The sequence below is a fragment of the Lytechinus variegatus genome, chromosome 3 (genome assembly GCF_018143015.1).
Source record: "Lytechinus variegatus isolate NC3 chromosome 3, Lvar_3.0, whole genome shotgun sequence".
Lineage (NCBI taxonomy): Eukaryota > Metazoa > Echinodermata > Echinoidea > Temnopleuroida > Toxopneustidae > Lytechinus > Lytechinus variegatus.
The window spans coordinates 37,283,389-37,310,702 of record NC_054742.1 but is presented as its reverse complement, the minus strand read 5'-3'; the positions used below and the strand labels follow the sequence as shown (position 1 = coordinate 37,310,702).

At 39.6% G+C, this 27,314-nt stretch overlaps 1 protein-coding gene across 7 annotated transcripts in view; it reads left to right on the top strand.

The window, feature by feature from the left end:
- The window catches only part of LOC121410924 (neuronal cell adhesion molecule-like), a 118,371-nt gene that overhangs the window by 44,534 nt on the left and 46,523 nt on the right, over positions 1-27,314 (top strand). For 5 of the 7 annotated variants that reach the window (XM_041603310.1, XM_041603313.1, XM_041603311.1 and 2 more), the window contains 9 exons: positions 1,204-1,417; positions 5,436-5,471; positions 11,022-11,124; positions 11,750-11,928; positions 19,177-19,485; positions 21,388-21,531; positions 24,265-24,373; positions 25,263-25,450; positions 25,615-25,755. In XM_041603310.1, the coding sequence (XP_041459244.1) occupies positions 1,360-1,417; positions 5,436-5,471; positions 11,022-11,124; positions 11,750-11,928; positions 19,177-19,485; positions 21,388-21,531; positions 24,265-24,373; positions 25,263-25,450; positions 25,615-25,755 (1,267 nt within the window). In that variant the 5' untranslated portion in view covers positions 1,204-1,359. The remainder of the gene's footprint in view (positions 1-1,203; positions 1,418-5,435; positions 5,472-11,021; positions 11,125-11,749; positions 11,929-19,176; positions 19,486-21,387; positions 21,532-24,264; positions 24,374-25,262; positions 25,451-25,614; positions 25,756-27,314) is intronic. The other 2 variants (XM_041603316.1, XM_041603317.1) reach the window with 2 other exon arrangements.

The following is a 27,314-nucleotide window of genomic DNA, read 5'->3' as shown; positions in this document are numbered from 1 at the left end:
AATGGTTGAAACATGGAGGAATCCTGGGGGCCGTTCCATATAGCTGCTCGTAAGTTAAGAACGAGTGGGGAACCTTTCTTACACGCTAAACCATCGCTCATGAATCTACCGTTTACCACAAGAAAGGATCACCAGTCATTCTTAAAATCACTCTTACAAACAGCTTTATGAAACACCCACCAGATGGTAACGTGCTGATGACTTGAGTATAATAAAAGAAATATGAGACCAGGTACATCATTTTGTGTGATAAATAAAGGCATATTACACTGTAGAAAGTACAGTGTTAAGAATAGTCAGTGTTCTGACTGTCTACATCCTCAGGTGTTAAAAATGCACCATGGAGTCAGAATATAACACCAATTAATGTTAAAATAACAAAAATAACACTAATGGGTATTGAATGGGTGTTGAAATAACAACATGACTTAACACTTGTGTAAATTCCTTGATGTGTTACTCTGTAAAGTTAACACCAGTGATGGAGATTTTAACAACACTGTTTCCACATTGTATTCATTTAACATGCTGTGACCTGGGTCTTAAGACTATGGTGCAATTCCTTTGTCTTGATGCTCACTTTGTAGTCAATCGAGATTGTTCAGAGCAGGAGGAGGTGAGAGCTATAGGGTATACGAATAAACCAAGACAATTGAGGGATGTACCAGTCTTTAATGTTTTCTTTATGAGTCATGTGATCAGAATCAATCAGCGTGGTGAGGTGCGGTAGGATTACTCCGCTGGGCTCCCAATTCCATCTCGGTAATACCTCTCAATCCAAGAGTTTGTATCATCCTTCCATTCCTCCATCCCTGAATGTGAAGAAAACAGTCACAGGGGAGGGCTTCTGGAGCTGGTAGCAAATTTGTTTAAGGTCATCTTGATTAGTATTTTACTTTGTACTTCAGCTTTTCCTTTCGTTTTTGGTTTATCATCTGTATCATGATTTGTTGCCCCCCCCCCATCCTATCTAAATGCTACGCTTGTAAATCATCAATTAATATTCATTTCTTCGATGCAGACAGCAGACGAAACGTATTCCATCTATTCATGCCTATGTATGAAGCATGTTTACATCTACTGTTGGAAATGACTTTGGCTTGGGTTTTGAATTGGTTCATGAATTATGAAATACTATATTTGATTGGTTTACAAGATGCCTCCTTATCAACTTATCAAACATTTCTTTTATATTTTCTACAGGTCTTAAGACAGCCAAGGAGCTTTCTACTGCCAAAGAGGGAGAACCCCTGAAAGAGAGAACGTGATAGCTAAAGAGAGTGAGAGGGAAAGAAAGACAGAACTGTCCAAACACCTTGATTTTATTTATTGGATCATTAACTATCACACCAACCAAATATGAATTCTTTCAGCCCCATCTGTCTGCTCCTATGCATCTCTACACTCACACTTGCATGTAAGTAATTTCAGCTGTTGTACTACCTCTGAAGTCAATTAGTATCTGATGATATTTTTTGTCCAGAATGTCTTATGTATTAAGCAGTCCATCTCATTGCAGTGTATTGAGCAAAACAAAAAAATGTTAAAAAATAAATCAATATAACTTTAAAAAAAATCAATACTGCTCATATTTTCATCTTTGACAGGAATAGAATAATGGACTGAATACACATGTTCCTTTATACATGAGCAAAACCTCTCTCTAAATTACCATTTCTTTGTATTTATACCTTTGAATAAAACTAGAAAAGTGCAGCAGAGAAGAATCCATAATCATTCTGAAATTTCTTTCAATTCACTTTCTTACCTTATCAAGCATAATTATATTCCTATAGAAGAGATATATTATTTTCAAAGTCATTCATGCTTTCTTTAAATATTTGAATGCTGCTATAACTTAAAGAAGATATGTCCACACTAATATGTACATGTGCAAAGTAATTCACATTTCAATCTTATCACATGAAATTTCATGATCCACCTTCCTCCTATGTAGTGAACCCCTGTTAAATTTTATAATTGCCGAGGTTTCATATTTGTAACTTGCACATTAACATTTCTTTAAATACATGTATACCACTCTCCACATTTGGGGTTATTTATTATTGTAGCTGCTGGCTCAGTCACAGAAAACCAATTAAATATGACTTTTGAAATATGGAAGATGCTATTAAGCATCAGCAATCATCAGATCAGTTTGTAATTACTTCTTAATAATTATAGATCTTGAGGGGGAAAAAATGACAAAAATAAGCCCAGATAGAGAGCATCAGTGCACATATTCAGTGGAGCCAAAAAGCCACATAATCCTTCATGGAGTCCATCAATTTCAATTGAATTAGATCAGGATCTGTCTACTTTTTTTCTTCTTTCCTATCACTCCATCCTCTCTCAAATGTTTCCTTTGCTCTGGCTTACACTATCTGTGTCCATTCTGCAAACCCTTTTTGCACCTTAGCATCCCAGTTTCCAAAACATAAACATGAAAGTTGAATAAGACGCAATTTTGAATGGTGATTCTGCAGGAGCACAGTTGACGAATAATTTTCTGGTTCAAACCAGCATTACTGACATTTCAAGTTGACTGATTTTTTGTGGGTCATGTGTTTGGGATTAAAAATGAGGGAGAATCATACCCCTTTCATAAACCCAATAAAAATGAATTAGGCGGCTAATAGCAGCATAATTTGGTCGTAAAATTGGAGGAGGACAAGAGTTATCCGCATTACTCTGATGCTGCTATTATCCGCATAATAGCAGCATCGGGATAAGATTTTGAGTTTATGAACGCATTTCCAAATAATGCAGATAATTGCCATGGTGCGGTCACAAGGTCACTCTTTTCCAACACAACCGCATCGGAGGGGGCGTGTCCAGTTGTCATGGCGATTATCCGCCTTTTTCAGGACGGGCGCTCGTAAAAATAATCCGGCTTATTTTCGGAGTTTATGAACGCAATTTTTATTGAATTATCCGCATTACTCTTAGGCGGCTAATTGGAGGATAGGTTTATGAAAAGGGTATCAGTTGGATGCTTTCTCACAGTTACTGTGTTTTGTTATTGGGTTATGATTTGCTATTTGAAGAAACTCTATTGAATGCACCCTATCTCTTGCTGTCCATCTTTTTATTTCTGATGTACTATGTATCCCTAACTACTGTCTCTACTCCAGCTCTGTATTTAAAGGCAAAGGATGACTGAAATAAGCATTTCTTATAAAACAAAGTAAATTCGGATATTATTTTACCCTACTTGTTCTTATTACACCTTAAGTCATAATCAACCTCATTTGTTTACTCAAAATATATTTCTTCTCCATTAAATTTGAGCAAATACTGTTAAAAATCCCTGTCTGTTGATTGATGTACCTAACAAACATTAATTCCTCCATGAAATAGCCAACAAGTCTGGAGATATAGTTGGTTTCCTTGGTGACAACCCTCATTGGTGTATAATGTATTAGCTCTGGAGCAAGATAATACCCAATGTATTATTGGGTTATGTATCATAGTCAAGCTTGTTTTCTATGGCTCTCAGCATCCCTTGTGCCCACTGCTTCATCAAGGGGTTATTGAAGTTGGGCAAATATTTACTTCTCTTTGAAGAGATCAAGTTATTGGCTTTTAATGAGTTACTGGACTCATGAATTATTCATCTCATTCCAAAATAAGACTTTTTTCATCTTGGCTCCATTGCACTGGTGCTCTTTAGAAGTAAAAAAAATAAATTCTGATAATTCCCTCCCCCCTGGACCAGTGAAGGCCAACACCTCCCCCCTCCCCCATTCTCAACCAATCTAACTAGAGATTTTTCTCCCTTGTTTTAATCTTTTAATTCACACACACACACACATTGGGTTACATGATGTATAGTTTGATAAATGTATTTTGTGCATTAATAATATATGTACTGTATGAAATTAGACATACAGTATTTATATGATTTTTAGAACTTTTCTGCTCATTAGAAAAATCAGTGCAGTTTGTGCCCTGCATTACTTACTGCAGTCTTGGCTGTACATGTACTAGTAAATGTATGATATTCAACATATTGCCATTTTACTGTTTGTCTCTTTTCTTTTCTGCAGTATTTGTAGATGCCCACCCTTTAGCAAATTCCTAGTTTTTATTTTGTCAGAAATGATTGCCTCTGTATGAGTTTCGTCTGTTTGATAATGTTGATGTGATATGACAGAATTTTTTTTCACCTACTGCTAATATGAATATTTATGCAACAGGAAGTGCTCGCCAAAATAATGATTTATTTAATATTTCAAGACTACTCATTAAATGAGGTTTGTAATCTATTTTATGCTTTGGAATATACATGAACTATCAGAAATAATATCCAACTGGTACTGGCAATTTTCAACTCTATATGGGTCTATTCACAGTGTATACCTCAAACCTCCTTAATAATATTCACCTAATTTAGTTAAATCTAATGAAACTGCACAAAAAGGTCATGATGACTTTGCACTCCTTTGAAATTTTATTACTAGAGGACCAGTCTGCTGGGTGCAACTGATGTGTCTAGTCATACTTTATTCTTGTAAGAAAATTAATGTTTTCTCGTCAAATGAGCTGAGAAAGTAGTTGGGGGAACAAAAACAGTTGCACCCGGCTGACCCTTTTATCTAGTTATTGGCAAGTTTTTTTTTAAGATTGTGGGATAGAGCAGTCTGATTGTATTAACAACATTATGAAATATGTTATAGTATTGTATTTAATATGTTAACTCACATGTTATGGTAAAGTAAAATTTAGTTATAAGCAAGTTCGACTTTAAGATTGTGGGATAAAGCAGGGCAATTCCAAAAAATAATCAACCTTTTGTATGTCCAACCCTCATCTTTCTCAAATATTACTTCATTTCATACACTGACCAAGTCATGGTCTTAGAGAACATTACAGACTGTCGAAAGAACAAGAAATCAGAGACGAAAAAAGTTCATGAAGGTCCGGCATATAGGGTTCGGAAGTACATATTTTGTGGAATTGCCCATCAGTATAATTGAATTAACAACATTATTAAATTTTATAGTATTGCATTTCATATGTTGATTCACATGGTAAAGGAAAGCCTCAAGATCCCTCAAGAAATTATTAGTGAAGTTAAAGAATAAATCATCAAATGATAAAATCATTGATTCTTGATAATTGAAATTTGAACCCATGCAGACCCATTATGTCAATGTGGAGTCTAGGCTTGTTCATTTTCATAAAGCTTATTTTAGTTTATACAAGTTATTTGGGGGTGATCATTGGTGTCTCATGTTCTCACCTTGATCATTTTTCTGGTAAGAGACCAAACCAGCAGTGTGAGGAGATGTTAAAGAGGAATGTTAAATCAGTATATAGCATACAACCTGCCTGTATAGTAATGTGATATTAATTGATGAGCAATGTCTTTGATTGTAATTATTATTTTCTGCTTTTCCTGCTGCCATCCTCTTTTTTAAATTGAATTTTAGTTTTCCCAAGAACAAACGCCCAATCGCCGAGTGAAGGTATAAGTTTCCCCAAGTTATTTTGTCATTTTGTTTTTTGCTTGCTAATGTATTCACTGACCGTTGCAGCTCATCCCTTCAATTTCGCTTACTTTTTTTTCAAAATTGCATTGCCTTACTCCGTTTTAGAAAAAAATCTGTAGATGTTTCATCAAGTTGCACGATTCTTTCAAAAGCAAAATTGTTTGAAATATATTTGTCCTTTTTTGTTTGCAAGTCTGCTACAAAAATGCAGAAATTTTTTGCACAAACACAAAAATGAAATTTTATACCTCCCTGATTGGAGTTACCATTATCCTGGGAAAAAAAATGAATTAAACTAAATTAATTGGAATGAATGATATTGACTATCACAACTTGTAAGAGAAATGACCTTTCTAACATTCAACAGATCTATATTCAGTTTGCAGTGTTGCATGTAAAGCTTCTGTGTTAACTGCTTATATGTGTTTCTCTAAAAGGTAAAATTCATGAGTAGATTAGCAAGTTGATTATATATGTTTTTCTGTGAGTGTCTCATAATAATATCACGTCACTATTTTACATCTACTTTTTTTTTCTTCATCCCTTGCTTATAAACCACTTTTACACTTGTATTATATTTTTGCCTTATGTTTCTATGTTTTCTTTTCATTTTATGTTAAAATTCATTATCATTCAGAATTATATTTCTGTTTGTTTTATTTATATGTTTGTGTACATCCATATTTATTAATATTCATAGGTTGGAGTTTATATTTACTAATCATGTGGTATATTGAATATTCATTTTGACATGTATTTATTCATTTGAGTTGAGTAAATGATAAAATATAAATAGTCCCAGTATTAAAAGATGTATGCATGGAAGTGAGTTGTCCATGGACTCTTGTTTCTTCTTTAAAATGATTATAGGCCTGTACCTTGTATGTAATTTAATTTAGCAGCCATACATGTGTACTCAATTATAGGAAGTTGTGGACAAATCAACATTTTGTATAATAAATTTTATCTCACAAGGCCTACTTCAAGTAATTTTGGTGAACAAATACATTAATAAGGAACACTGGTTAAATTGTATTTCTTCGAACTTGGAGATAAGAGGGAACACCAGTACAAAAACATAAAAAAATGGGATACAACCTTAACAATCTTAGGAAATTCAAGGAATTTTTAAAAAAGTGATTCTTCAGTAAAGAGAAGCTCCAAATATTTCTTTTGATGTACATTTACTACTTAGCTCAAGGTTATAATAATTTAACGAAAATGGGCAAAAGCTTTTATTGGCTTAGCGGCTAGACATGCCGATTACAGTAACTCAAAATTAATTGCCAAGGATAAGTTGAACATAATGTGCAAGGTTTTTAAAATACAAATTCAAAGTTTATTGCAGAATGGTGCAAGTAACTGTCCGAAGGTCTAATTTAAATATTAAAAAGAAAATCAAGCTTAGAAGGAAGAGGAAAACTTCCCTATAAAGTGTAGTTGGCAATCAAGGGTCCTTTCATGGCATACTCTGTCAGTTGGCTGTATACTGTTCTTAGTATAGTCAGCGCAAAGGGTACATTAGCATTTTTACCATTAGCGAATTCATATTTTCAACACCAGCCTCTTGCTCAATGCATTAATCTTGATTAATCGGGTGACAAACAAGAGTGATTGTGCCTGGCCTGGCTCACTTCCTATCAAAATATAGCACTATAGAAAAAAAACTGGTACCGGTACACCAAACCATGGACCTACAAGTAGGTCTATGATCAAACAGATTGGCTGGAAAGTGACTGGAAAGGAATTGGTCTTGCATTACTCAACATTACATATCATATTTACTACATTGATTTTATTTGTTTTTGTAATTCCAATTAAATCCAAGTATATTCTTTTTAAATTGAGATTACTTGCTGCAAGACGGCATGTCACATAAAGCTGTTTTTTCAATCTTATTGCATTTTCATTCATTTTTATTGGTATACAGTAGGTTATAAGGGAGTGGAAATTCCACAGTTTATTGGCTAGGCTGCAAAATATTCAGCATATAAGCTGTAACCTTATCTTTTTTAGGTGTTAAATATTTCCACAAATTATGAATGAAACTCATGAATTTGCACTGTCAGTGGAAAAATGTATTTGTAAAATGTAAAGTGTTGTCTTTATTCACAGAATTTGGTAACTATCTTTGGCATTACAAATATGATTCATCAAAAGAATAAGCAACCGGGGTTCCAATTCATTAGGTTACATTGAAGTGTTGATTTGAGTAGTCAGGATTTAAATGCTACAAACAGTTTATTTGTATTTACTATTTACATTGAAGTCCTCAAGACTCCTCATCAACATTGTAACTATTGATGAGGGGTTGGGGGTGGGCTTTCACATATTGTTAAGTTTGACCATAGAGAATGAATTTGTAAATTCTCTCTCCATGGTTTGATTTAAATTTGTAATTAAATTTTCAGATGAATGCAATATACAACACTTCACCACATTGGGAATGCATTTTATACTGGAGCACATTGATTTTTAGCATGAATTTAAGCCAGATTCAATTCTTTCCGAAACACCACAAAGGTTTCATAACACAAAATTTAGCTTTTGTTCATGGGAAAATTTTTACAATTGTTCACATTGACCACAATGTACAATCGATCATAAAAATCAATTGTAAAATCATTTACTAATCTTTGTGATACTGGCTTCAGACCTCTATTTATTTAGAAGCCTCAAAACGTGCCCCTTCATCAATATGGGAATTAAAACATCCCAAAGTGTTGGTGTTGGTCAATGTTTAGATTTCCTTGAATTGCAGCCCTTACAAGCGTCTCTGAATCCAATATTCCGCAGAGATCAATCAATAAGTTTGTTTAATTTCTTCTAGGATTTGTTTTGAAATGTCATGGGTAAATCAGATCTCCCATTTATACAGTCTTGGTGATAGTGAATGAGCTAAGTGATGTCCAATGTTTTAACGCTTACGATGAAAAGAGACTCGACATTTTTAACAGATAGTTTCTTCAGTGACAAAGATGTATTATGATGATGAGAAATATGAAGATAGATATCATCTTTTAAAATAACTATCACCACAGGTTTTTTGTGAAAAGGGTTCAGATTTGCAAGGGGTTACTGTTTAGCATGATAAAGTTATAGGCAATTGCCATTATGAGAAATGAAACGTTAATGTCAATAATAATAATAATGATAATATTGTACTTATATAGCGCATAATATTGGTAATCTCTATGCGCTTAACAAATGAATTATCTATTACATAAGAGATCAAATTATTAATATGGTTTTGAATGAAAAATAAAATATTATTCTACATTAAACTAAGTATTGTGCTACATTGTAATAAACATTAAATTTACATATATCATTACATGGTATTAATTTAGTACTAAACATATTGAATAAAACTATATTAAACTATATTACGCTACAGCATTGAAAAAAGATAGGTCTTGATTGATGTCTTGAAATGAGCTATTGAAGTGGCTTCACGTAGTTGAGGTGGTAGAGAGTTCCATAGATGTGATGCAAGGTGCTTGGTTCTATTCCACTAAAGTTCTCATGCATAAAATATGAAGTATCATTTGAAAAGGGTTATAAAGTTTCCGCAATCTTTGTATTCTGCATTTCATTTTGGAATTGACTGTGTTTTAACTGTAGGTGTTTGAAAGGAAAAGACGGTTCAGATTTGGTAGAATCGTAAGACAAGCAAGACATCCTGGTACTACGAGAGTTAAATGAATGAATAGCAATTATATTTTTGCTGTGGAAATGATAATGATATTGAATAGATGTTTTCCCATCTATAGCCCTTTGGCAAGGCAAAGGGGTGGTTCAGGATCTCTATTATTAAGTTTTGTTGGAAAAGGTACAAAGATTTCTGCCAACCAAGTCTGGAGCTCAGTGGGGAAGGGTGTCAGATTGAAGACCAGTGTAGGAAATACATGGGGGTGATGGTGATTTTGCCCTCATGACAGCCTAAATAGCTCCTAAAATTCCCCCAAAATGCATGCTTTGGGGCAACCATTTTTTCTATGGTGCTCCAAGATCTTTTACAAAAAATATTCAAGATGATTAAAAATCAACATTCTGACCATGGCAGAAGAATATTTGCTTTTCTGCATAATTGCTTGTTACCCCTAAAAGTAGCCCTTAAAATGAAAAAAATACTCCCCCAAATTCTGCAATCACCCAAATATGGAATAAAAATTATTTCCTACCCTGTTGAAAACTATTCTGGAAAAGGTGAATAATCTTATTAAATTATCATCTTTTTAATTTGTGGGTTGAAAATAGTACAATATCTTTGTATGAAGTGCTTTTTCTGATTACTATGAATGAATAATTGACCCTATCCCCAGCTGGCATTTCTCAGCAGTTTACAGACTTCTATATCTAAGACAGATTGCAAAATTAAATCAGATTTCAAGGTCTGTCGCTCTCAATTTAGATGTTCATGCTGGTGGCAGATGAACAGCCTAGAGTTCAGATGATCACACCAGAATTATGAACAGAGAAGAAGAAATTGATGATTATAGGAGGAATAAATAAGAATCCACTTTCTATGGTTGGTTTGTAATGAGGTCCCCTGCATGCTAAGTGCCAACGTTCGCACCCACATGGACACCACCTGCCATTGGCAAAGCAAAATATTAATGATGGCGGAAGCCCTAGGGGAGATATACTTTCTCATTGCTTGAAGAATAGTGTGCAGGTTGACCCAGTCCAAACTCACATGTCACATCAATGCATGAAAGCCATTATCATCGTACTTTCAGGCATTGCATTACTGGGGGTACATAATGCAAGGTGTAATAGCATGTCAGGAAGAGAGTTCTTGTGTGAATGCAAGAAAGTAACTTGTGATGCTTGTGGTAGTTTTTACATCAACATCTTTTACTATTATCAAAATGCTACTGAATAGAAAAGAGATTGAAAATAATTCATTTCTCTTGAAATTATTATTATTTCAGAACCAAGGGGAAAATTAGAACTGATTCATTACTACTATGATTTGATTTGATCTAGTAAATTACAATCAATTGAAGCTTTGTGACAATATTTTAAATACAGTCAATTAGGTTTGTCTTTTTGAGATGATGTGTATTTTTAGATTTAGAGAGACTTATTTTTCTGTGAAGATGAATTCTAGGGATGTTCACTTTTCTCTACTTTCATTCATTGTTCTGAATAAGACAGACAGTAAAAATGAAAGACTGAAAGAGGAAAGTGGAATGGGTCTATGAATGAAACTGATTCATACTGTCAGCCAAATGGTAAACTTTAAAGAGAGAGTTCCAATGTATTCAGAGCTCATAAGAGTTGTTGGGGACCTTTTGAGGTTCCCTCGGACATGTTTTTAAATGGTATACATTGTAAGAGTAAAGTTTTGTAACGCTTGTAATATGGATTAATGACTAGATATAGTCAAAAATAGAGGCAGAAGTGGGCATACATAGCTGCAATTGATTTACAGTGCAGGAGTCGATAATTGTCTAATTACTGCTTAGTGAGTATATATCCAGTGTGATTAATGCTATCTCATGTTCCATGCTCTTTCAGATGATGTTCCACCTTCCATCGTGGTTCAGCCTGAACCGGTCAACATTGACACAAGGAAAGTATTGTTACTGAGATGTGAAGCTTCAGGAACACCAGAACCAACGTAAGTTTATGTTTATCAAGTATGTTTGCTATGATCAGTGTATTATGCAAAAGTTTATATTTTAACACACCATTAAAATTGTGTGACATGAAAAGATAGCAAGTCATTTGCACCAAGTCAAGTCCCAAGTCAGCAAAGTAGCGACTTAAGTCATGGCTAGAGTTCAAGACACTCAACTTGAGTCTTCATCTCTGGTGGTAGAGGCCACCCCTTGTTACAGGTAACTGTGTGCAACCAGGCAATCATACACCCCTATATATATAAAGTGTATATAGTGGGCACACTATTCAGTGCACACAATGTGTAGAAATATTGATGATCATGCCTAAGTTGCTGTTTCAGATCTGTCGCATATCCATAGCAACAAGATCGCTTTACATGAAGTGCTTTTGGAAACCAGTTTGGGAGATTGTGATCAGAACGCTAGCGAAGCCATCTTCTGAACTGGTTTGTGAAGTGGTTTAAAGGAAACCAGTACAAGAAAGTAGTTAAGAATTTGGTCCTATATAGCTAGTCATTTGATAAGTATTCTGGGCCCTGTTGCATAAAAGTTACTATTATGGTAACTTTTATGCCACATGGCCCTGGAGTTGAGTTTGATAAACTTTTTATCTTCTGTCTCTAGCTACAAGTGGGAGAAGAATGGTACTTTCTTTGATGTGGACCAAGAAGTTCATGCTCAACTTGAAGGGGGAAACCTCAGGATTTATCCTGTGACAAAGGCTGACAATGGAATCTACCAATGTTTTGCTAACAACCATCTTGGTACAGCAATGTCACAGAAAATATTGGCTGCAGTGGCATGTAAGTTAATAACATTGTAGAAGAAATTAAGTAATTTACTTCAATAACTCCATACATCTACTTGATTTGCTAGTTCAGCCTTCTGGACTGCCATACCCGAAAAGAACTCCCAAGAATTTAAAAAGCGCGAGCGCGCCCTCTCCCGTTCAGGCTTACTACCCATGAACACCGCGCAAATAGCGTCCATCTTCCTCTTTTGCTTTCGGCAAGCCACCGGACAAGACGTGCCAAGCTAAGTCTCCCGAAGCTCAAATCTTTTTTTGATCTTTGGTATATTTCTCTTTGCTTATCAGTTGTGCATTCTCCCTTTTAAATTCAATCTTTCTGTTGTGTGTTAGATTGTGTTCAGAATTTACACCCGGCGCGATTTTTTAGCGTGTTCTTGGTGACACTTATATTGTTTTCCTAACGTTTGGGTTCTTCACGCTGAAACACGTTCCTCGGCGGTGGGTCCTTCGAACCCCCCCCTCGTCGCGCCGCTTCGCTAGCGCGTTCGCGAGGCACCGGGTTTAGTCTGCCTACGTGGCAGCAAGCCTTCTCCTGCCACGGTTTTTGTTCTTCACGTTCAAAGAGTGGTGGTTTTTAGTGCCGTTGTTTGAATTAAATTCTAGACAGCCTTTACACTTGTTGTTGTGGGTGTTCTTGTTATTTCTTTTTGCAGGTTGGGATCTCCAACTCTGTTTTTTTTCCTTACCTTCTGGAATTGATTATTAAGATTTTCGATTGATTATTGATTGATTAATTCTTCAATTCCTTTTTCCTTCTGTTCTGAATAAATTTCTTGTTTGATATTTTATTCACAGGCGGATCTTAAAACTCAATTCCTTTTTCTTCTGTTCGGAATAAATTTCTTGATTGATATTTTATTCACAGGCGGATCTTAAGCTCAATTCCTTCTCCTTTCTGTTCTGAATAAATTTCTTGATTGATATTTTATTCACAGGCGGATCTTTAAGCTCAACTCCTGTTCCTTTCTGTTCTGAATAAATTTTCCTGATTAATATTTTATTCACAGACGGAACTTAAAGTCCTTCTTTTCTCTACTAGGGATTGTTTAATTCGACTTGAGCAATTTTAATTTGGTTGATTGGTTATTCAACCCCCCCCCCAAAAAAAAAAAAATTTTTTTTTTGCAGGTGGGGTCTTCTTCCTGTTAGAAATTTTTTTTTCTGACCTTTCACAGAATTGTTTTTCTTCATTCAATTCCCTCTCCCCTCCTAGTCTTATATTTTTATTTCGACAGGCGGGCTCTTCGACTCTTCCTTGAGGTTTTTTCCGTGTCGTTCTTCCTCTTGGAATCGTTACTAGAGACGTTCCTCCTTCCTCCTGTTCTGAATTTCTTTTCACAGGAGGTTACGTTTTTCCTCTTGGAAATTATCGTAAAAATTCTCAATCCTTTTTCTGTAATTTCCATATAGGTGTTCTAAGACCCCCTTTCTATTGTCTTAGGTTCTTCTTCCTCCCTACCCTTCCCCTTTTGAATTGTTCTGTTTGCTCAAACAATTTCTTATAGGAGGAGAGAAAGACCACTCCGGTCTCCCTAGCGAGATCTTGGTAATAATAACAAAAAAAAAAAAAAAAAAAAATTCTTGTTTTTTTTTTCTTTTTTCAGGGTAGAGAGAGGCACCGATGAGTGGGACTAACACAGCCCCAGAGGACCTGGTGCCCTCCACGGGGACCGTCCCGATTGCAAGTTTTCAGAAATCGGCCGCTTCCCCCGGCGGCGGTGAGTATGAGGGTGCGTCGATCAGCATTCCGAATTTGCGGTCGGATGCTAAGAGTAGGAAGGCCGAGACTGTGGTGCCACGGTCTCGGACAAAGAAAAAAGTGGTAGCCAAGGCTTCCAAGCCTAAACCAGGTTCTGCCGCCGCAGCACCCAAAGGGCTATGCGACCCACCGGCTACCGGGTCACCAGAAGTCCGGAGGGAGAGTGCGGTTCTCTCCCCCCGGCACAGGTCAGGCTCTCTGTCGTATAAGTCGTCCTTCGTTGATAGCATCGGCAGAGATCGCCCAGCCCCTGACCGCGAGAGGCGTCACACATCAGACTGTGACCACAATCTGACCCCGTCAGATTCGGGTGATGTTTCGTTGTTGGCGGCCGCCCTGCCAGGGGCGGCAAATCGTAAGAGATCACCCGCGCCTCTTGTGCCTTCTTCTGCTCCGGCCACGCCGGCGGAGCCCGCAAAAAAGAAGAAGAAGAAGAGGTCGAAGGAGAGGTTGGCCAGCCCCGCTGCCACGGGCATTCCTCCTTCAGACCCTTGTGTCGGTGGTCAGATGTCACAGCTATTCATGCTGCTACATTCTGCCTTCGAGCGGTGCGGGTTCGCCCCACCCTCGACCTCTACTCACCCCGCTGGTGCCCCCGAGCATCAAGCGAGACTAGTGAGAGATAACCACCAGACACCCGGGGAATCCTCGAGCGATTCGGCTGAATCTCTCGAGTCCACCCCGGCGCATACGGGACTCCCTTGCCTCCCTGAGAGCCAGCCGAGACGCCGTACGGCTCCTGCGGCTCTCGGAGCTCCTCCAGGGGAGGAAACTTGTCATGGCGACATCCTCCCGGATCAGAGCGAGCGAGACTCCCTTTACGAGGAGTCCCTCGAAGGCGAGGATAACCCTCCCACGGTCGATTCTTAAATAAGCGCTCAGGCGCTGCTGGAGAAGTATCTACCTCACATCTACCCTCCGAGCGGGGGCTTTGATGAAGAAGGGGAGTCCTTATTTTTCGCCCCGCCACCTCAGGCGTCGAAAGGCATTAGATTAACCAAGGACTTCAAGTCGGCCTTTGAGAATGCTGCCGCTCTAGCCAGCTCTCCACTGGTTAAGAGCAAAAGACAGAAGTCTTGTGGAAAAGAGTTTACTTTTGCCCAGGAGGACCAAGAGGCATTTTTTTTGCCTAAGTCGTTCTCCCCGGAACTCGATCGTATCGGGGCGAGGTTAGGGGCTCGTTTTTCCGCCAACCAGCACGCCACGTCGGAAAGGCAGGACGTAGCGTATGAGTGTCAAACCCGCTCGGCCCTTCGCCTGACGGCTTACCTAGGGGCCCTAATGGCTCTCAGAGCCCAATCGACTGAATTGGGGGTGTCGGAGGGGGACGGGGTCGCCTTAGACGAAGCGTTACTTTCTCTGATTGGCGACTTATGGATGCAGTTATCCTTTTCTGCGTCCCTCGTAACCAATGCCCGGCGGGAGAGGGTGCTTGGCAAACTCGGCATCCCGCCCAAGGAAATCGCTAACTTCCTCCCGGGCATCCCCCAAGGCAGCAAGTTCCTCTTCGGGGGCGTAGCGGCCTCCCTCCTCAAGGAGGAGGTCGACGGTCGCAAGCAGGCGTCAGAACTTATTAAGGAGCTCAGACCCAAGCGCCCGGCGGCTCCCACGACGAGGAAGCCTCCAGCTCCGAGGGTGCAAACCCACCCCCGCTCTGCTGCTGCCCGGAGGCGCCGGGCTCCAGCACCGCCGCCTCGAAACTCTCAAGTCTCTCGAGACCAGCGAGTAGTCAGAGGCAGAGGCAGGGGAAGAGGGGGGCGACCCAATTCGAGGGCGCCGCCCAAACCGAAGCAGTCGGTTTGACATGCTGCCCCGAGCGCTGGGCAAGGTAGGCGGGCGTCTCCGTCATTTTCTCCCGGCTTGGGAGGAAATCACGGAAGACGCATACATCTTATCCGTCGTGCGAGACGGCTTCTTTATAGAAATAGAAGCCTTCCCGCACGGCGCGATTCGCATCGCCTCACCGCCTTCCTCCACCCTCCACCATCAGTACATTGCGGCCGAAATCGCCGCACTGGTGGAGAAGGACGCGATAGAGAGGGTGACAGACAACCCCAATCTTTGTCTATCCCCGATCTTCGTCATCCCCAAGCGCTCGGGCAAATTGAGAATGATTCTCAACATGAAGAGAATCAATACGTTCATTCCGACCGAACATTTCCGTATGGAAACGTTAGCCACGATCCTCCCCTCACTGGAGGCGTCGGACCTGGCAGTGTCGCTCGATTTACGCGACGCGTACTTCCACATTCCGATCCACCCAGCTTCACGAGATCTGCTGGGTTTTCAATTCGACGGTGTGACTTACCGATTCCGGGCCCTCCCGTTCGGGCTGCGACCGGCGCCCCGAGTGTTTACTCGCATAGTCACCACCGTGGCAGCCTATTTGAGAAGCCAAGGCCTGCGACTCTTCGTCTATCTAGACGACTGGCTTCTGGTCGCAGACTCAGAGGCAAAGTTGCAAGCTCACCTCTCCTTGCTACTACGGGTGACTCAGAACCTCGGGTTCATGATCAACTGGGAGAAATCGGAGCTCACTCCTTCCCGCGTTCCCACGTATTTGGGCGCGAGGATAGATATACCGAACCAGCTCGCGCGGCCCAGCCCAGACAGGGTGCGGTCGATTACGTCTCTCGCCCACTCCCTAAGGGGGCGCAGTCACGTGAAAGCCCGCGTCTGGCTTCAGTTACTAGGTTATATGGCCAGCCTAGTAGACATAATGCAAGATTGTCGTCTCTACATGAGGCCCTTCCAAAGACACCTTCTCCGCTACTACAGCCCCGGGGTAGACTCACTGCATTCTCGGATTCCTCTGCCACTGGCTATCCGTCGCAGTTTAGCGCCCTGGACTCGCCCAGCATTCGTGGCTCAAGGCAAGCCACTACAGACTCCTCTCCCGTCAGCCTCAGTGACCACCGACGCCTCGCTCTCCGGTTGGGGTGGCCACTGCGAGGGGGAGATGGTGTCCGGAGATTGGGCTTATCCAGGCGCTCTCCCTCACATCAATGTGTTGGAGATGCAAGCGGTGTCCAACGCACTTCGCCACTTTCAGCACAAGCTAATCGGGCGGACAGTGCTGGTCCGTACGGACAACAGGTCTGTGGCAGCATACATAAACAAGCAAGGGGGCACACGGTCGGTTTCTCTCGACGCGTTGGCCGCGGGTCTCTGGAAGTGGTGTCGTGCAGCAGAGATAGTCCCGATTGCCTCGTACATACCGGGCAGAGACAACCTCATAGCCGACTTCCTCTCTCGGGGGCGCTGCCTCCCCTCCGAGTGGGCACTAAACCCAGAGATCTTCAGGTCGATTCTCCACCGCTGGGGGCCGCTGGACATCGACCTATTCGCAACAGCGTTGAACCGGAAGCTCCCAGTCTTCTGCTCTCGAGTAAACGAGACGGAAGCGTCACATCTCGACGCTTTCTCAATGAACTGGGGACTTCAGAGGTGCTATGCCTTCCCGCCTTTCTCCCTGATCCCGCAAGTCCTCCGGAAGGTGAAGGCGGACAGGGCGTGGGTACTTCTCATAGCACCCAACTGGCCGGGAAGGGCGTGGTTCCCTCAACTACTGGAATTATTAGTCGGGGATCCTCTCACTCTACCTCCGACAAGTCAGTTAGTTTCCCAGCCCCTCTCGGGAATCAGGCATCCGCGGCCGGAGTCACTACACTTGACTGCGTGGCCGCTCTCGGGGAGGATGCCCGGGCCCTAGGTCTGTCGGATCGAGCAGCCAAGTTTGTTTCGGAAAGCAGGCGTGCTTCCACGTTGGGCTTATACAACTCCAGACTTGGCATTTTTTCAGAGTGGTGCAATCAACGCTCACTCGATCCTCGCTCTGCTTCGATTGCATCGATCGCAGATTTTCTGGTTGACCTTTTTGATAAAGGCAAAGCGATCGCAACTATCAGGGGCTATCGGTCCGCGATTGCAGCGACGCACCGCGGTTTCGCGGACGGCTCTTCTGTATCTAACTCGTCAGTCATTACGGATTTATTAAAATCTTTTTTCGTGAAGCGTCCACCAGTCAAATCCTTAGCCCCGTCGTGGAGTTTGTCTGCAGTTCTTAAGGCCCTTGCAAAATCGCCCTTTGAGCCCCTAGCGGAGGCTTCTCTCCATAACTTAGCTATCAAAACAGCGTTTTTAATGGCTATCGCTTCGGGCCAAAGGCGAAGTTCTCTCCATGCCCTGTGTGTTTCACCGGGACACATTCGCTGGGAGAGACGGGGTGTTAGGTTAATTCCGACCCCCTCATCGCAAAGAATCAAACCATGTCTTCTGGTTCAGTTGAAGTCTTTCTGGCCCCTCTGTCTAGTTTTTCGTCTATTTCAGAGGATAGATTGTGGTGTCCCGTGAGGGCGTTAAAGTGGTACTTGGATCGCACCAAATCGTCTAGGAGTTCAGATCAATTATTTGTAATTTCACGTGAACCCTTTTCAGCAGCATCCCGCGACACCATCTCTAGATGGATTGTTGAGGCCATCAACTCAGCGGGCGCGGGTGCATTGTTGTCTGATACAACCAGACCTAAGGCCCATGACACTAGGGGCATTAGTTCGTCATGGGCCCTTTTTCAGGGCATTCCTATCGAGGACATTTTGAGGGCCGCCTTTTGGCGCTCATCTAACTCCTTCACTTCTTTCTACTTGAAGGACATTCCGTCCAGTGAGGCGAGATTTGCTGCTTCGGCGCTTAAAGCAGCTGCGGCTTTTTCCCCCTCTCCCTAATTTTCGTGGTTTTTTTGGCTTTTAAAATTCTTAGGCTTACAATTGAAAACATGCCTCCCTACGGTTTGAGTCCGTGTTGGTCTAGCAAATCAAGTAGATGTATGGAGTTATTGAAGTAAATTATGAAAATACTTACCTGATTTTCTTATTTACGAGATAACTCATACATCTACTTGATACCCTCCCACCGACCCTCCGCCTTGCGTAGCAACATGTTTCAACGTATGGGCTTGCAAAAGTTGAGGAAGATGGACGCTAATTGCGCGGTGTTCATGGGTAGTAAGCCTGAACGGGAGAGGGCGCGCTCGCGCTTTTTAAATTCTTGGGAGTTCTTTTCGGGTATGGCAGTCCAGAGGGCTGAACTAGCAAATCAAGTAGATGTATGAGTTATCTCGTAAATAAGAAAATCAGGTAAGTATTTTCATAGTTTGCATAAGCTATTCCTGGCTGATTGTTTAAGTGCTGGAAAAAAAAGCCATGATCTCTACATGAGTTAACTTGAAAACAATAAGATCAAACATTGAATCAGAACAATGGTAAGAGAGTTCAGTTATTAAATAACCTGTTCTCAAAATAATTGAAGTTATGAAATCAGTATTTCAACTACAGATTTGACACATGTATTCATATCAGAATAATTTTGATCTGATTTGAATATTTCAGGTTATTTAATGTCCGTATAATGTCGCTTTTGACCATGGCCTCACTATCACACTCATTCATACAACTGGTTCATTTCTTTGCTGTTTATCTCAAGTCATGGACCAATTCAAGAGCACAGCATCTGAGACAGTAACAAAGCGTGTGGGAGAATCCCTAAAGATGAACTGTGGAGGTAGCGGTGGTCTCCCTGCTAGCCATCCTGCTGCATACGTATACTGGACTGACGATTCAGAGAAACCCACACCGATCACCTACAACGCGCGGATTAACCAGGATCTCAATGGGAACCTGGTCTTTTCGAACGTACAACCAAGCGATGAAAAGGGTTACTACTGCCTCGCTATGAACAATGCAGTCGGGTCTTCTCAGAGGTCTCCGCTGATCAGTCTGAACATAGACACAGGTAGGAGTGGCAGTTGGTGTACCTGTTCAAAATATAATACAATCTACGAATGTGCAAAACTCATGACATTCTCATGATATTACTCAGTTCATCATGATAAAATAATTGTGATGTCTTGAGTTTTCAACAGAACTTTTGACTTATTTTCTTTTCAGATTGCAATTTTGATACCTACAGTATATATTAACATGATTGGTGCAAATTGTATTAACTTGTCTGAAAACTGAAAGATAAAGAAATTGTGAAAATACTGGGGGGCTTCAACCAAACAATCCTCTTCTACCCTAAAATTTCTGCAATGCTGCTTTTAGTATTAGCATCCCTGCTTCTGTATCAAACTCCTGTTCCTCTATGCTGCTCTTACCAAAAATGTTCAGACCTTACATGATTGAGTAAAACATTGGTCATTTGTGAGTCATTATGATTTTAAAACACAGGAAGAATGACCATCTTGTGCTGTTCATAGTAATACATTAGGGAAAGGAAAATCTGTACAATTGACTTACACTACCAAACATGAGTATTTATGCTTAAATGCACTGTTGCTGTTCTTTTTACTCATGCTTGTTACACTTCTGTGCTAAAAAGAGTTTATATTGTCATCACCCATGTGCCTGAAATGACTTCAATCAGACTGCCAATCTTAGTTCTGTCTGATCATGGACCTACAAAGAAACAGACGATTTACATGAACATTCCTTTGATGCAACAATAGTCACCGCCTTCTAATTATGTGCATTTCAGTTAGTTAACCTTGATTTTGATTGGCTGCTTAGCCCTTGTTGCCATGGTAGTTGCCATAATGGCAAAGTTACAATTTTTTATGTAATGGGCCCCAAGTGTCATATATCTCAGGAATAAATTTTGAACATTTTCACTTTAAAAAATACCTGCCTCTACTGTGTCCTCACAAGATTGATGGTGTTTCTCCCATACTCCTTCCCGCTCTTCCCATGCACTCTCCACCATTCTAATGAAGTGGGATAGATTAGGATTGAGATCATGATAGTGGAACAGGAGCTTACCAGACTCCAATTATTACGTGGATGAACATTAATGTCACATCATTCATTTCATCAATTCATATATTCTCCGTCATTTATAGTTATCCCACACATAATTCCACTCATTACTTATAATTCATCTTCCCTTTTCCTCTCCCTTCACCTTTCCCTATTCATGCACTTTGATACTTATACTTAAACTTTTAATACTTGTTGATGACAAGCAAATTTAAGAACATATTAATAACTGTAGGTAAAAATCCTCCACAATATCCCCCTCTCCCAATATTAATACTTTAATTGTGTGATTTAAAACAAATAACATTAATCAAATTATGTAGTGGTTTTATTGGAATGTGTGCTATTGGTGTTATAACTATATTGTTAACTGATGGTAGGTAGCTTAGATGTAGTTTAATGATGCATTATATAATATACATAACTTCTGTTCTTATGTTATTTACAAAGAAGGTTTATTCAACTCCTTAATGGCAGTCTTACATGATGGGCATACATAAAATTTGATGTAACTGTAAGAACAGTTTTGCATAATTTCATTTTTTGTTGTTCTGATAGAATGACATGTTTTGTTGTTTATATCTCCCCCCTCCCCCCCCCAGAAAAAAAGAGAGAAGAATTACATAAAAAAATCCCTTGGTTGATTTGAGAAAGAATGGTTTTGTGCTGGAATGTCAATAACCCTAAATTCCCTAATCCTTTGAGTTGATTTTGTATGTAATTTGTAGTGAACCTACTGTGTAATGAACATTCTTCTTTCCAGAAGAATAGTTATTTATGTAACATATTTCCATCCTGGAACTAATCTGAAAGACTTCCCTCTCTTCTTCCACTGGTGCTTGGATATTGTGTAAATCACTCCCTTGTTCCTTGAGTGCAGCCGATGACAGTCAGATTCCGAACAACCCCACCAAGAAAGAAATAGCCCCCAAATCTCGGAGGTTCCGTCGTGAGAACACTCTGCTGGGGGCTGTTTCTGAACATTTTTATGATGAATCACCTTCATTACACATTTCAAAGAGAGGTATCTTCATGATGCAAGAAAGGAATGACCCAAGTGCCTTCATGGTGCATTTTGTGGAATGCTCTAACCCATTCCTTTTTTAACCAGAATGTAATGCATGATGGACAAGAATACTAAAGACATACCTTAAAATATCACACTTTTAATACATAACTGTTAGTATCTATAATGCAGCTGTAGTTACTAATATTGCTACTCAGGACACTCTAAGTGCATCTTAGCTTCTGAAGTTGGACTAGATTAAATATTGGCAATTACTATAATATTCAAATTCTTCATCTATCTCCATAAGACAAAAGGGAGATTAATTTTTAAAGCTTCATTTCACTTACATTCATGTAAATTTAGTGGATGAATATGATTTGCATGATGCATCAATATTTTCATCTCCTGCACCTAACTATTTCATTGCATGATAAATATGCACGGATCAGAGACTTTTACCACATGTCACCACTACATTGCCAATAGGTTCCCATTCCCACTCCCTCTACTTGTCTCTCTCCCTCTCTACCCCTGTCTCTCTCTGTTAAACTCTTTCTCCCTCCCTCCCCCTCAACCTCCCTCACCCCCTCTCTTTTTGTATCTCTAATTGTATTATTTTATCCCTCCGGCTCATTCTCTCCATCCTCTGTCTATTTTCTCACTCCCAACCTCTCTCCCTTAACTTTATTCTGATTTGGTAAATGCATGATTCCTATATTGAGACATTAAGAAATCTTTATTTTTTTATATGCATTACTTTGCATCTTCCAATAGGTTTGAAAGCCTGTCTAATGCATGCCTCAATCATAGAATTCAACAGATTTTTATTTTTTATTTATTTTATTATTATTATAATTTTTTTGGGGGGGAGGAGGCCCACCAGACAGAATGGACTAATGTTTTGATTGATATGGTGCATGCTCATTTTCAAATTCAAATTCTGTATCATAATGATGTACGTCGGATGACCTATCCCCTATTCACTCAGTCTCATTGTTACGTACATCTTGAAGACTTCTCTCTTTTCATTCAGTTCCACTCTTCCCCTTTCCTTTAGGGGAAGGGTATTATAAATCAGATAACAAACAACCTATTTCAATTCAAGTCATTTAGTTCAAGATTTATTGAAAAAAAAATTCACAGACCAATGTATGGATCAGTCATGTCTGCATTGACAATTTAAAGACTGTTAACACCAACAGTTCAAACAGAGATGCCAAGTTCAAAGACCAGCTATGCGTGAGATTTTCTGTGAATCTGAGTGAGATCACAGACATTGTGTACAATGTATATGGGGATAGGCTGTGATAGTTGCGTGAGACAGAAATTTGAGGGGATGAACAAGAGTCCAAAATGCTTGAGACTCACGCATAATGCGTGAGACTTGGTAGCTCTGTTCAAATAACATTTAGGATCACATACAATATCCCTGCTTGGGGGAAAATGATGTTCAGAAGAGTGCAAAAATAGACTCCTAAAACACTAACATTTAAACATAACATTCTAACATGTATTAACAATGATTGTATTTCTCCCACACGGTAAAGTGATTTATGTTTTATAGAGAGGGGGAGGGGGTACCGAAACATAATATGTTATTTTGGCTTCAAATTTGAGAAAAGCAGTCAGTAGCAGTAGTAGAACTGATGATATTAGTTTTTGTAGCAGTAGTAGTATAATCGCTTTTTAATAGGAGTATTTTTCATAGTCATCATACCATCATCACCACCAGGGGTTCTGCCCCAAAGAGGGGTTGGCAGGGAGCAATTGTCGAATAGTCGTTGAGTTACATAATCTTCCTATTCCACTAGGCGGTGCTGCACCATCCCGAGTTTGCTCAATCTTGAGATTTTAGCCCGATCCGCCCTCTTCGCGATTAATCTCGAGATTCAAGAAACCCCATCTCCACCATCGCAAGAAGAGCGATTCCTGCTCGAGTGAGGCATCGATACATTATGGTCTGATGCCGTGAATGAATAATCCCGAGTGCGTCTGCACCTACGAATTAGTGCGATAATTCGTAAAATAGGAGTATTTTGCAAATAATCCCAAGTTGACTTGGGATTGAATCTCGACATTAATCCTACGAACTAGCGCGATAATTGCGTCTCCATTGCAAATAATCTCGAGATTGTTCAGATCGGGATAATTTGCCAGATCACAAATGGCGTGCTAATTTGAAAACTAGGGATGGTGCAGACAGCCCTACTGAGTAGAGAAATGACATGACCTAATAAGTAACCGTGCCCTTGTATTCTGATACTGCCCCTGATCACCACCAGTACTAACAACTCCACCATCATCTTTCATGTTATCATTATGTCTGAGTAAGATTCAGAGTCAATTGGTGATTTCAAGTTCAGTGTTGAAAGCTAGGGTGTGTGTGCGCGAGTGTGTCAGGGCAAGATTGGTAGCAGCTTCAACACCAAACCCCGAAGGAAGCTGGTGCGGAGATCACCTTCATTGGTTGTTTAGCAATGTGATTGGTAATAATTACATTCACGCATATTCTGAGTTAAAGCAGTAGCAATATCATTTTACCATCTACACCAACATAACATCAACACTGTACTTGAAATCACTCATAGTTTAAGCAGAAGATTCAGGATTCAATTTGACTTTCCATCTTTAGCCTTTTGATTCAATGAAACATTTGATTCACTTGATATTAGTAAGTGTTCCCTAATGGGGAATGAAGTAGTCATCATGGTCATTAATTTAACATGTTTATAACATTAATGATTTCAGATTTGCCTCCAGCACCTAACAAGGCAGCCGTCTTAGCGACAAAGCCAGCAGCTTCTGAAATTGCTGTCAGATCCCAGGAATTTAAAATGAAATGCATTGCCTATGGAAAGTAAGTATGATTTTAGTTGTATAAACTCCCCTTATCTCTCTCTTTCTCTTTCCTTTTCTCTTCTTTTCAGTAAGAATATATCATGTGATTTAAATATATTGACACCTAACAAATCCCTGAATTATGGAAAATATATTTCGTGAGCAAATATATGTCCTGAATGAGTGTGTTAATGTCTGGATTATCAGGAGGTATTTGTGATGTAAAGTTTGATTTGCACCAAAGTTAGGCATGGCTGCGAAAGTTCTGATTTGATACATAAGGTGCCCCCTGCATCATCTGCTTCATCCCATTCAAGCTATCAAAGTGTTCAAAAATGCAATTTTGCTTACAGTAAATAAATATTTCAACAAAAATGAGTAAACTAAGTCGCTCAATATATTTTAGTGCTGAAATGCAAGTGTTAGTTACAGAAGGATTTCCCTGTTTAATGCAACAGACAAAAGTATATCAATAGATTATGAAGGTCTTGCAACATGCAAACTCAGAATGATATAGAGGATATTGTTAATGTAGTTTGATATTTAGAAGATACAGAATTAATCTCATTGTCTCCCATACACCTGTACCAAGGAAAAAAAATACACAGGGGCTCTGGGCAATGTCAAATGCTCAAAAGAGCTCTGGATATTAAACAGAGCCCTGGAATATCCCTATTCACTTGTTCAGTGGGCAGTAGGTTTTTGAAAAGCATCCCTTGATGATATACATAGTTTTTTGGCCTGACAGGTTTAGTAAGTTGACTTTGTAAGGAAAAAGTTGCCATCTCTTCTTAGACTCTTCAATTAGCAATGGGATCAATTAAATTACAATCATTAACGTTCTACTCCTTTCACCTCTTACCCTTCCTATCACCCCTACCGTCTTCCTTCTCTCTTTGTCTCTCCAGCCCAACCCCTGATATTACATGGACGCGAGGAGATGAGCAGCTACAGTCCGAAGGACGAGTAATTATTGAAGAATTCGGGCAGGAGCTGGTCATCTCCAATGTCGACAGCAGTGATTCAGGGACGTACACATGCACTGCAAGGAACTCAGAGGGTGAAGATTCATTCAGCACAGTGGTTAGCGTGGAATGTAAGCTCAATTATCAATAATTCCTTTATTCATGCAAATATTTGGAATATGATAATTAATATAAGTTTTAAAGTGATTGTTCCTTTATTTATAAGACTTGAGGTGATCTTCTTATATTGATATATTAATGATATGTTTGTTTTTATCAAACATTCCCTATGTAGCTGCTCCTTATTTCCCAAACCCACCATCGGATGAAACAAAGGGACCTGGTGAATCAGTGGAAATTGTATGCCTTGCTCAAGGTGTTCCAACACCCAATACTGTGTGGCTTGTTAATGGACAACCGTATGATGAATATGCAGGTAAGAGCTGCGCTCATAGAGCTTACGTGAGTTTGGGAATATGAAATCTGTCCCAAACTCTGTAACACATAAGGTTGCAATGACTGGCTAAATGGCAAGAAACGATTAAGACCATTATGGTGTACACATTTTGCTCAAAGCACTGACCAGGAACAAATCGACTGTGCTCTTTCATATTTCCATCACAGACCTTTGTTTTACATAGCCCAGTAGCATCATTTCAGAGAATTTGGGAGTTTACCTTGGAAAGTGAAGGAAAATCAAATGATTCGTATAGGGGATATTCGCCCTGACTTCAAGTTTGTTGTAATAAGAAAAATTTAAGAAACATATTAATGAATGTTTGGCCGAAAATCAGCAAGACATTCATGAATTTGTAAATTTGGGGGTTTGGTGATGCTATGTGTGAGCAGATACCCCACAAGTCATGAACAACAAACTGCCTAATATATTCTTTGGTTCCTAAAGCAAGAACAAATTTTATCAATGGGTGCTATGTGATGTTATTAAAGCCATAACAACTTGTCTACTTTATATTTGCATGTTGCTTTGAATGTAAACTTGGAATATCATTCTGAGAATCTCATCTGCTATCAAACTAAGGATTTCAAGTGAAGACAGTAAAAATAGGAAAAAAAAGAGTCCAGAGTAAACTGAAGTGCAATGTTTTGGAAAAGAGCACTGTATTATACAGTGCATATCAAAAAGAAATTTACACTTTGAAAAAATCCTGTAAAATTATACATTTGTAATATCCTGAAGATTTTTCCACATTTTAACATTGGTACAGATCCATTTAAACAAATGACGATATAACTATCGAAAATTATTTCCGCTTGAGTGAGCACCACTTACTTTTGAAAAGTTAGTGAAAAATGATTTGCGCAGAACTTTGAAATAGCTATGCGAATAAAAGTAAACGTTTATCATGAAGAACACGTAGAATTTAGCAAGTAAAATTTATTTGAAGATATCTTTGACCTCTTTTAACTTGTTTCCTTGCCCAATACGCTTCGAGGAGTGCATTGCGCCCGCCCCACTCCCCCACACATCAAGGCCATCAAGACGATATTTGATTTACACTGAGCTGTGATTTACATAAAAAGGCTTATGCTTGATTTTCATTTTGTTATTCATTGTCAAGCTTGGGAAAAGTGTGGAGAAACACGTATTAATTGAAAAATGAAATGTAAATCCACTTTGAATGATAAGAACTTAGTGAAAAGGTGCTGAAGATGTCTGATGTAAACTTTTGTTCAGATTCAGTTATGTCCTCAGATGGTGGCAAATTTGATTAAAAATGCCTGAATGTATCTGTTTTATCTTAATTGGCTAAAAGTGCAAGGGAAATGTAGGAAAAATGTATCGCAGGGTAAATTTGATTTCGCCCTTTCCCCTTGACACTGCGTGAAAACAAGCATTTCTGCGCAAACAGATTTCTGCGAGCTTTACAAAAATGGACAGTGCTCACTCAAGTGTAACATTCTGTCAAAACTTTTACTTTCATTTGATAGATGAGACCCAAACCCAAGATTATATGTGAAAAAATTAGCCATATG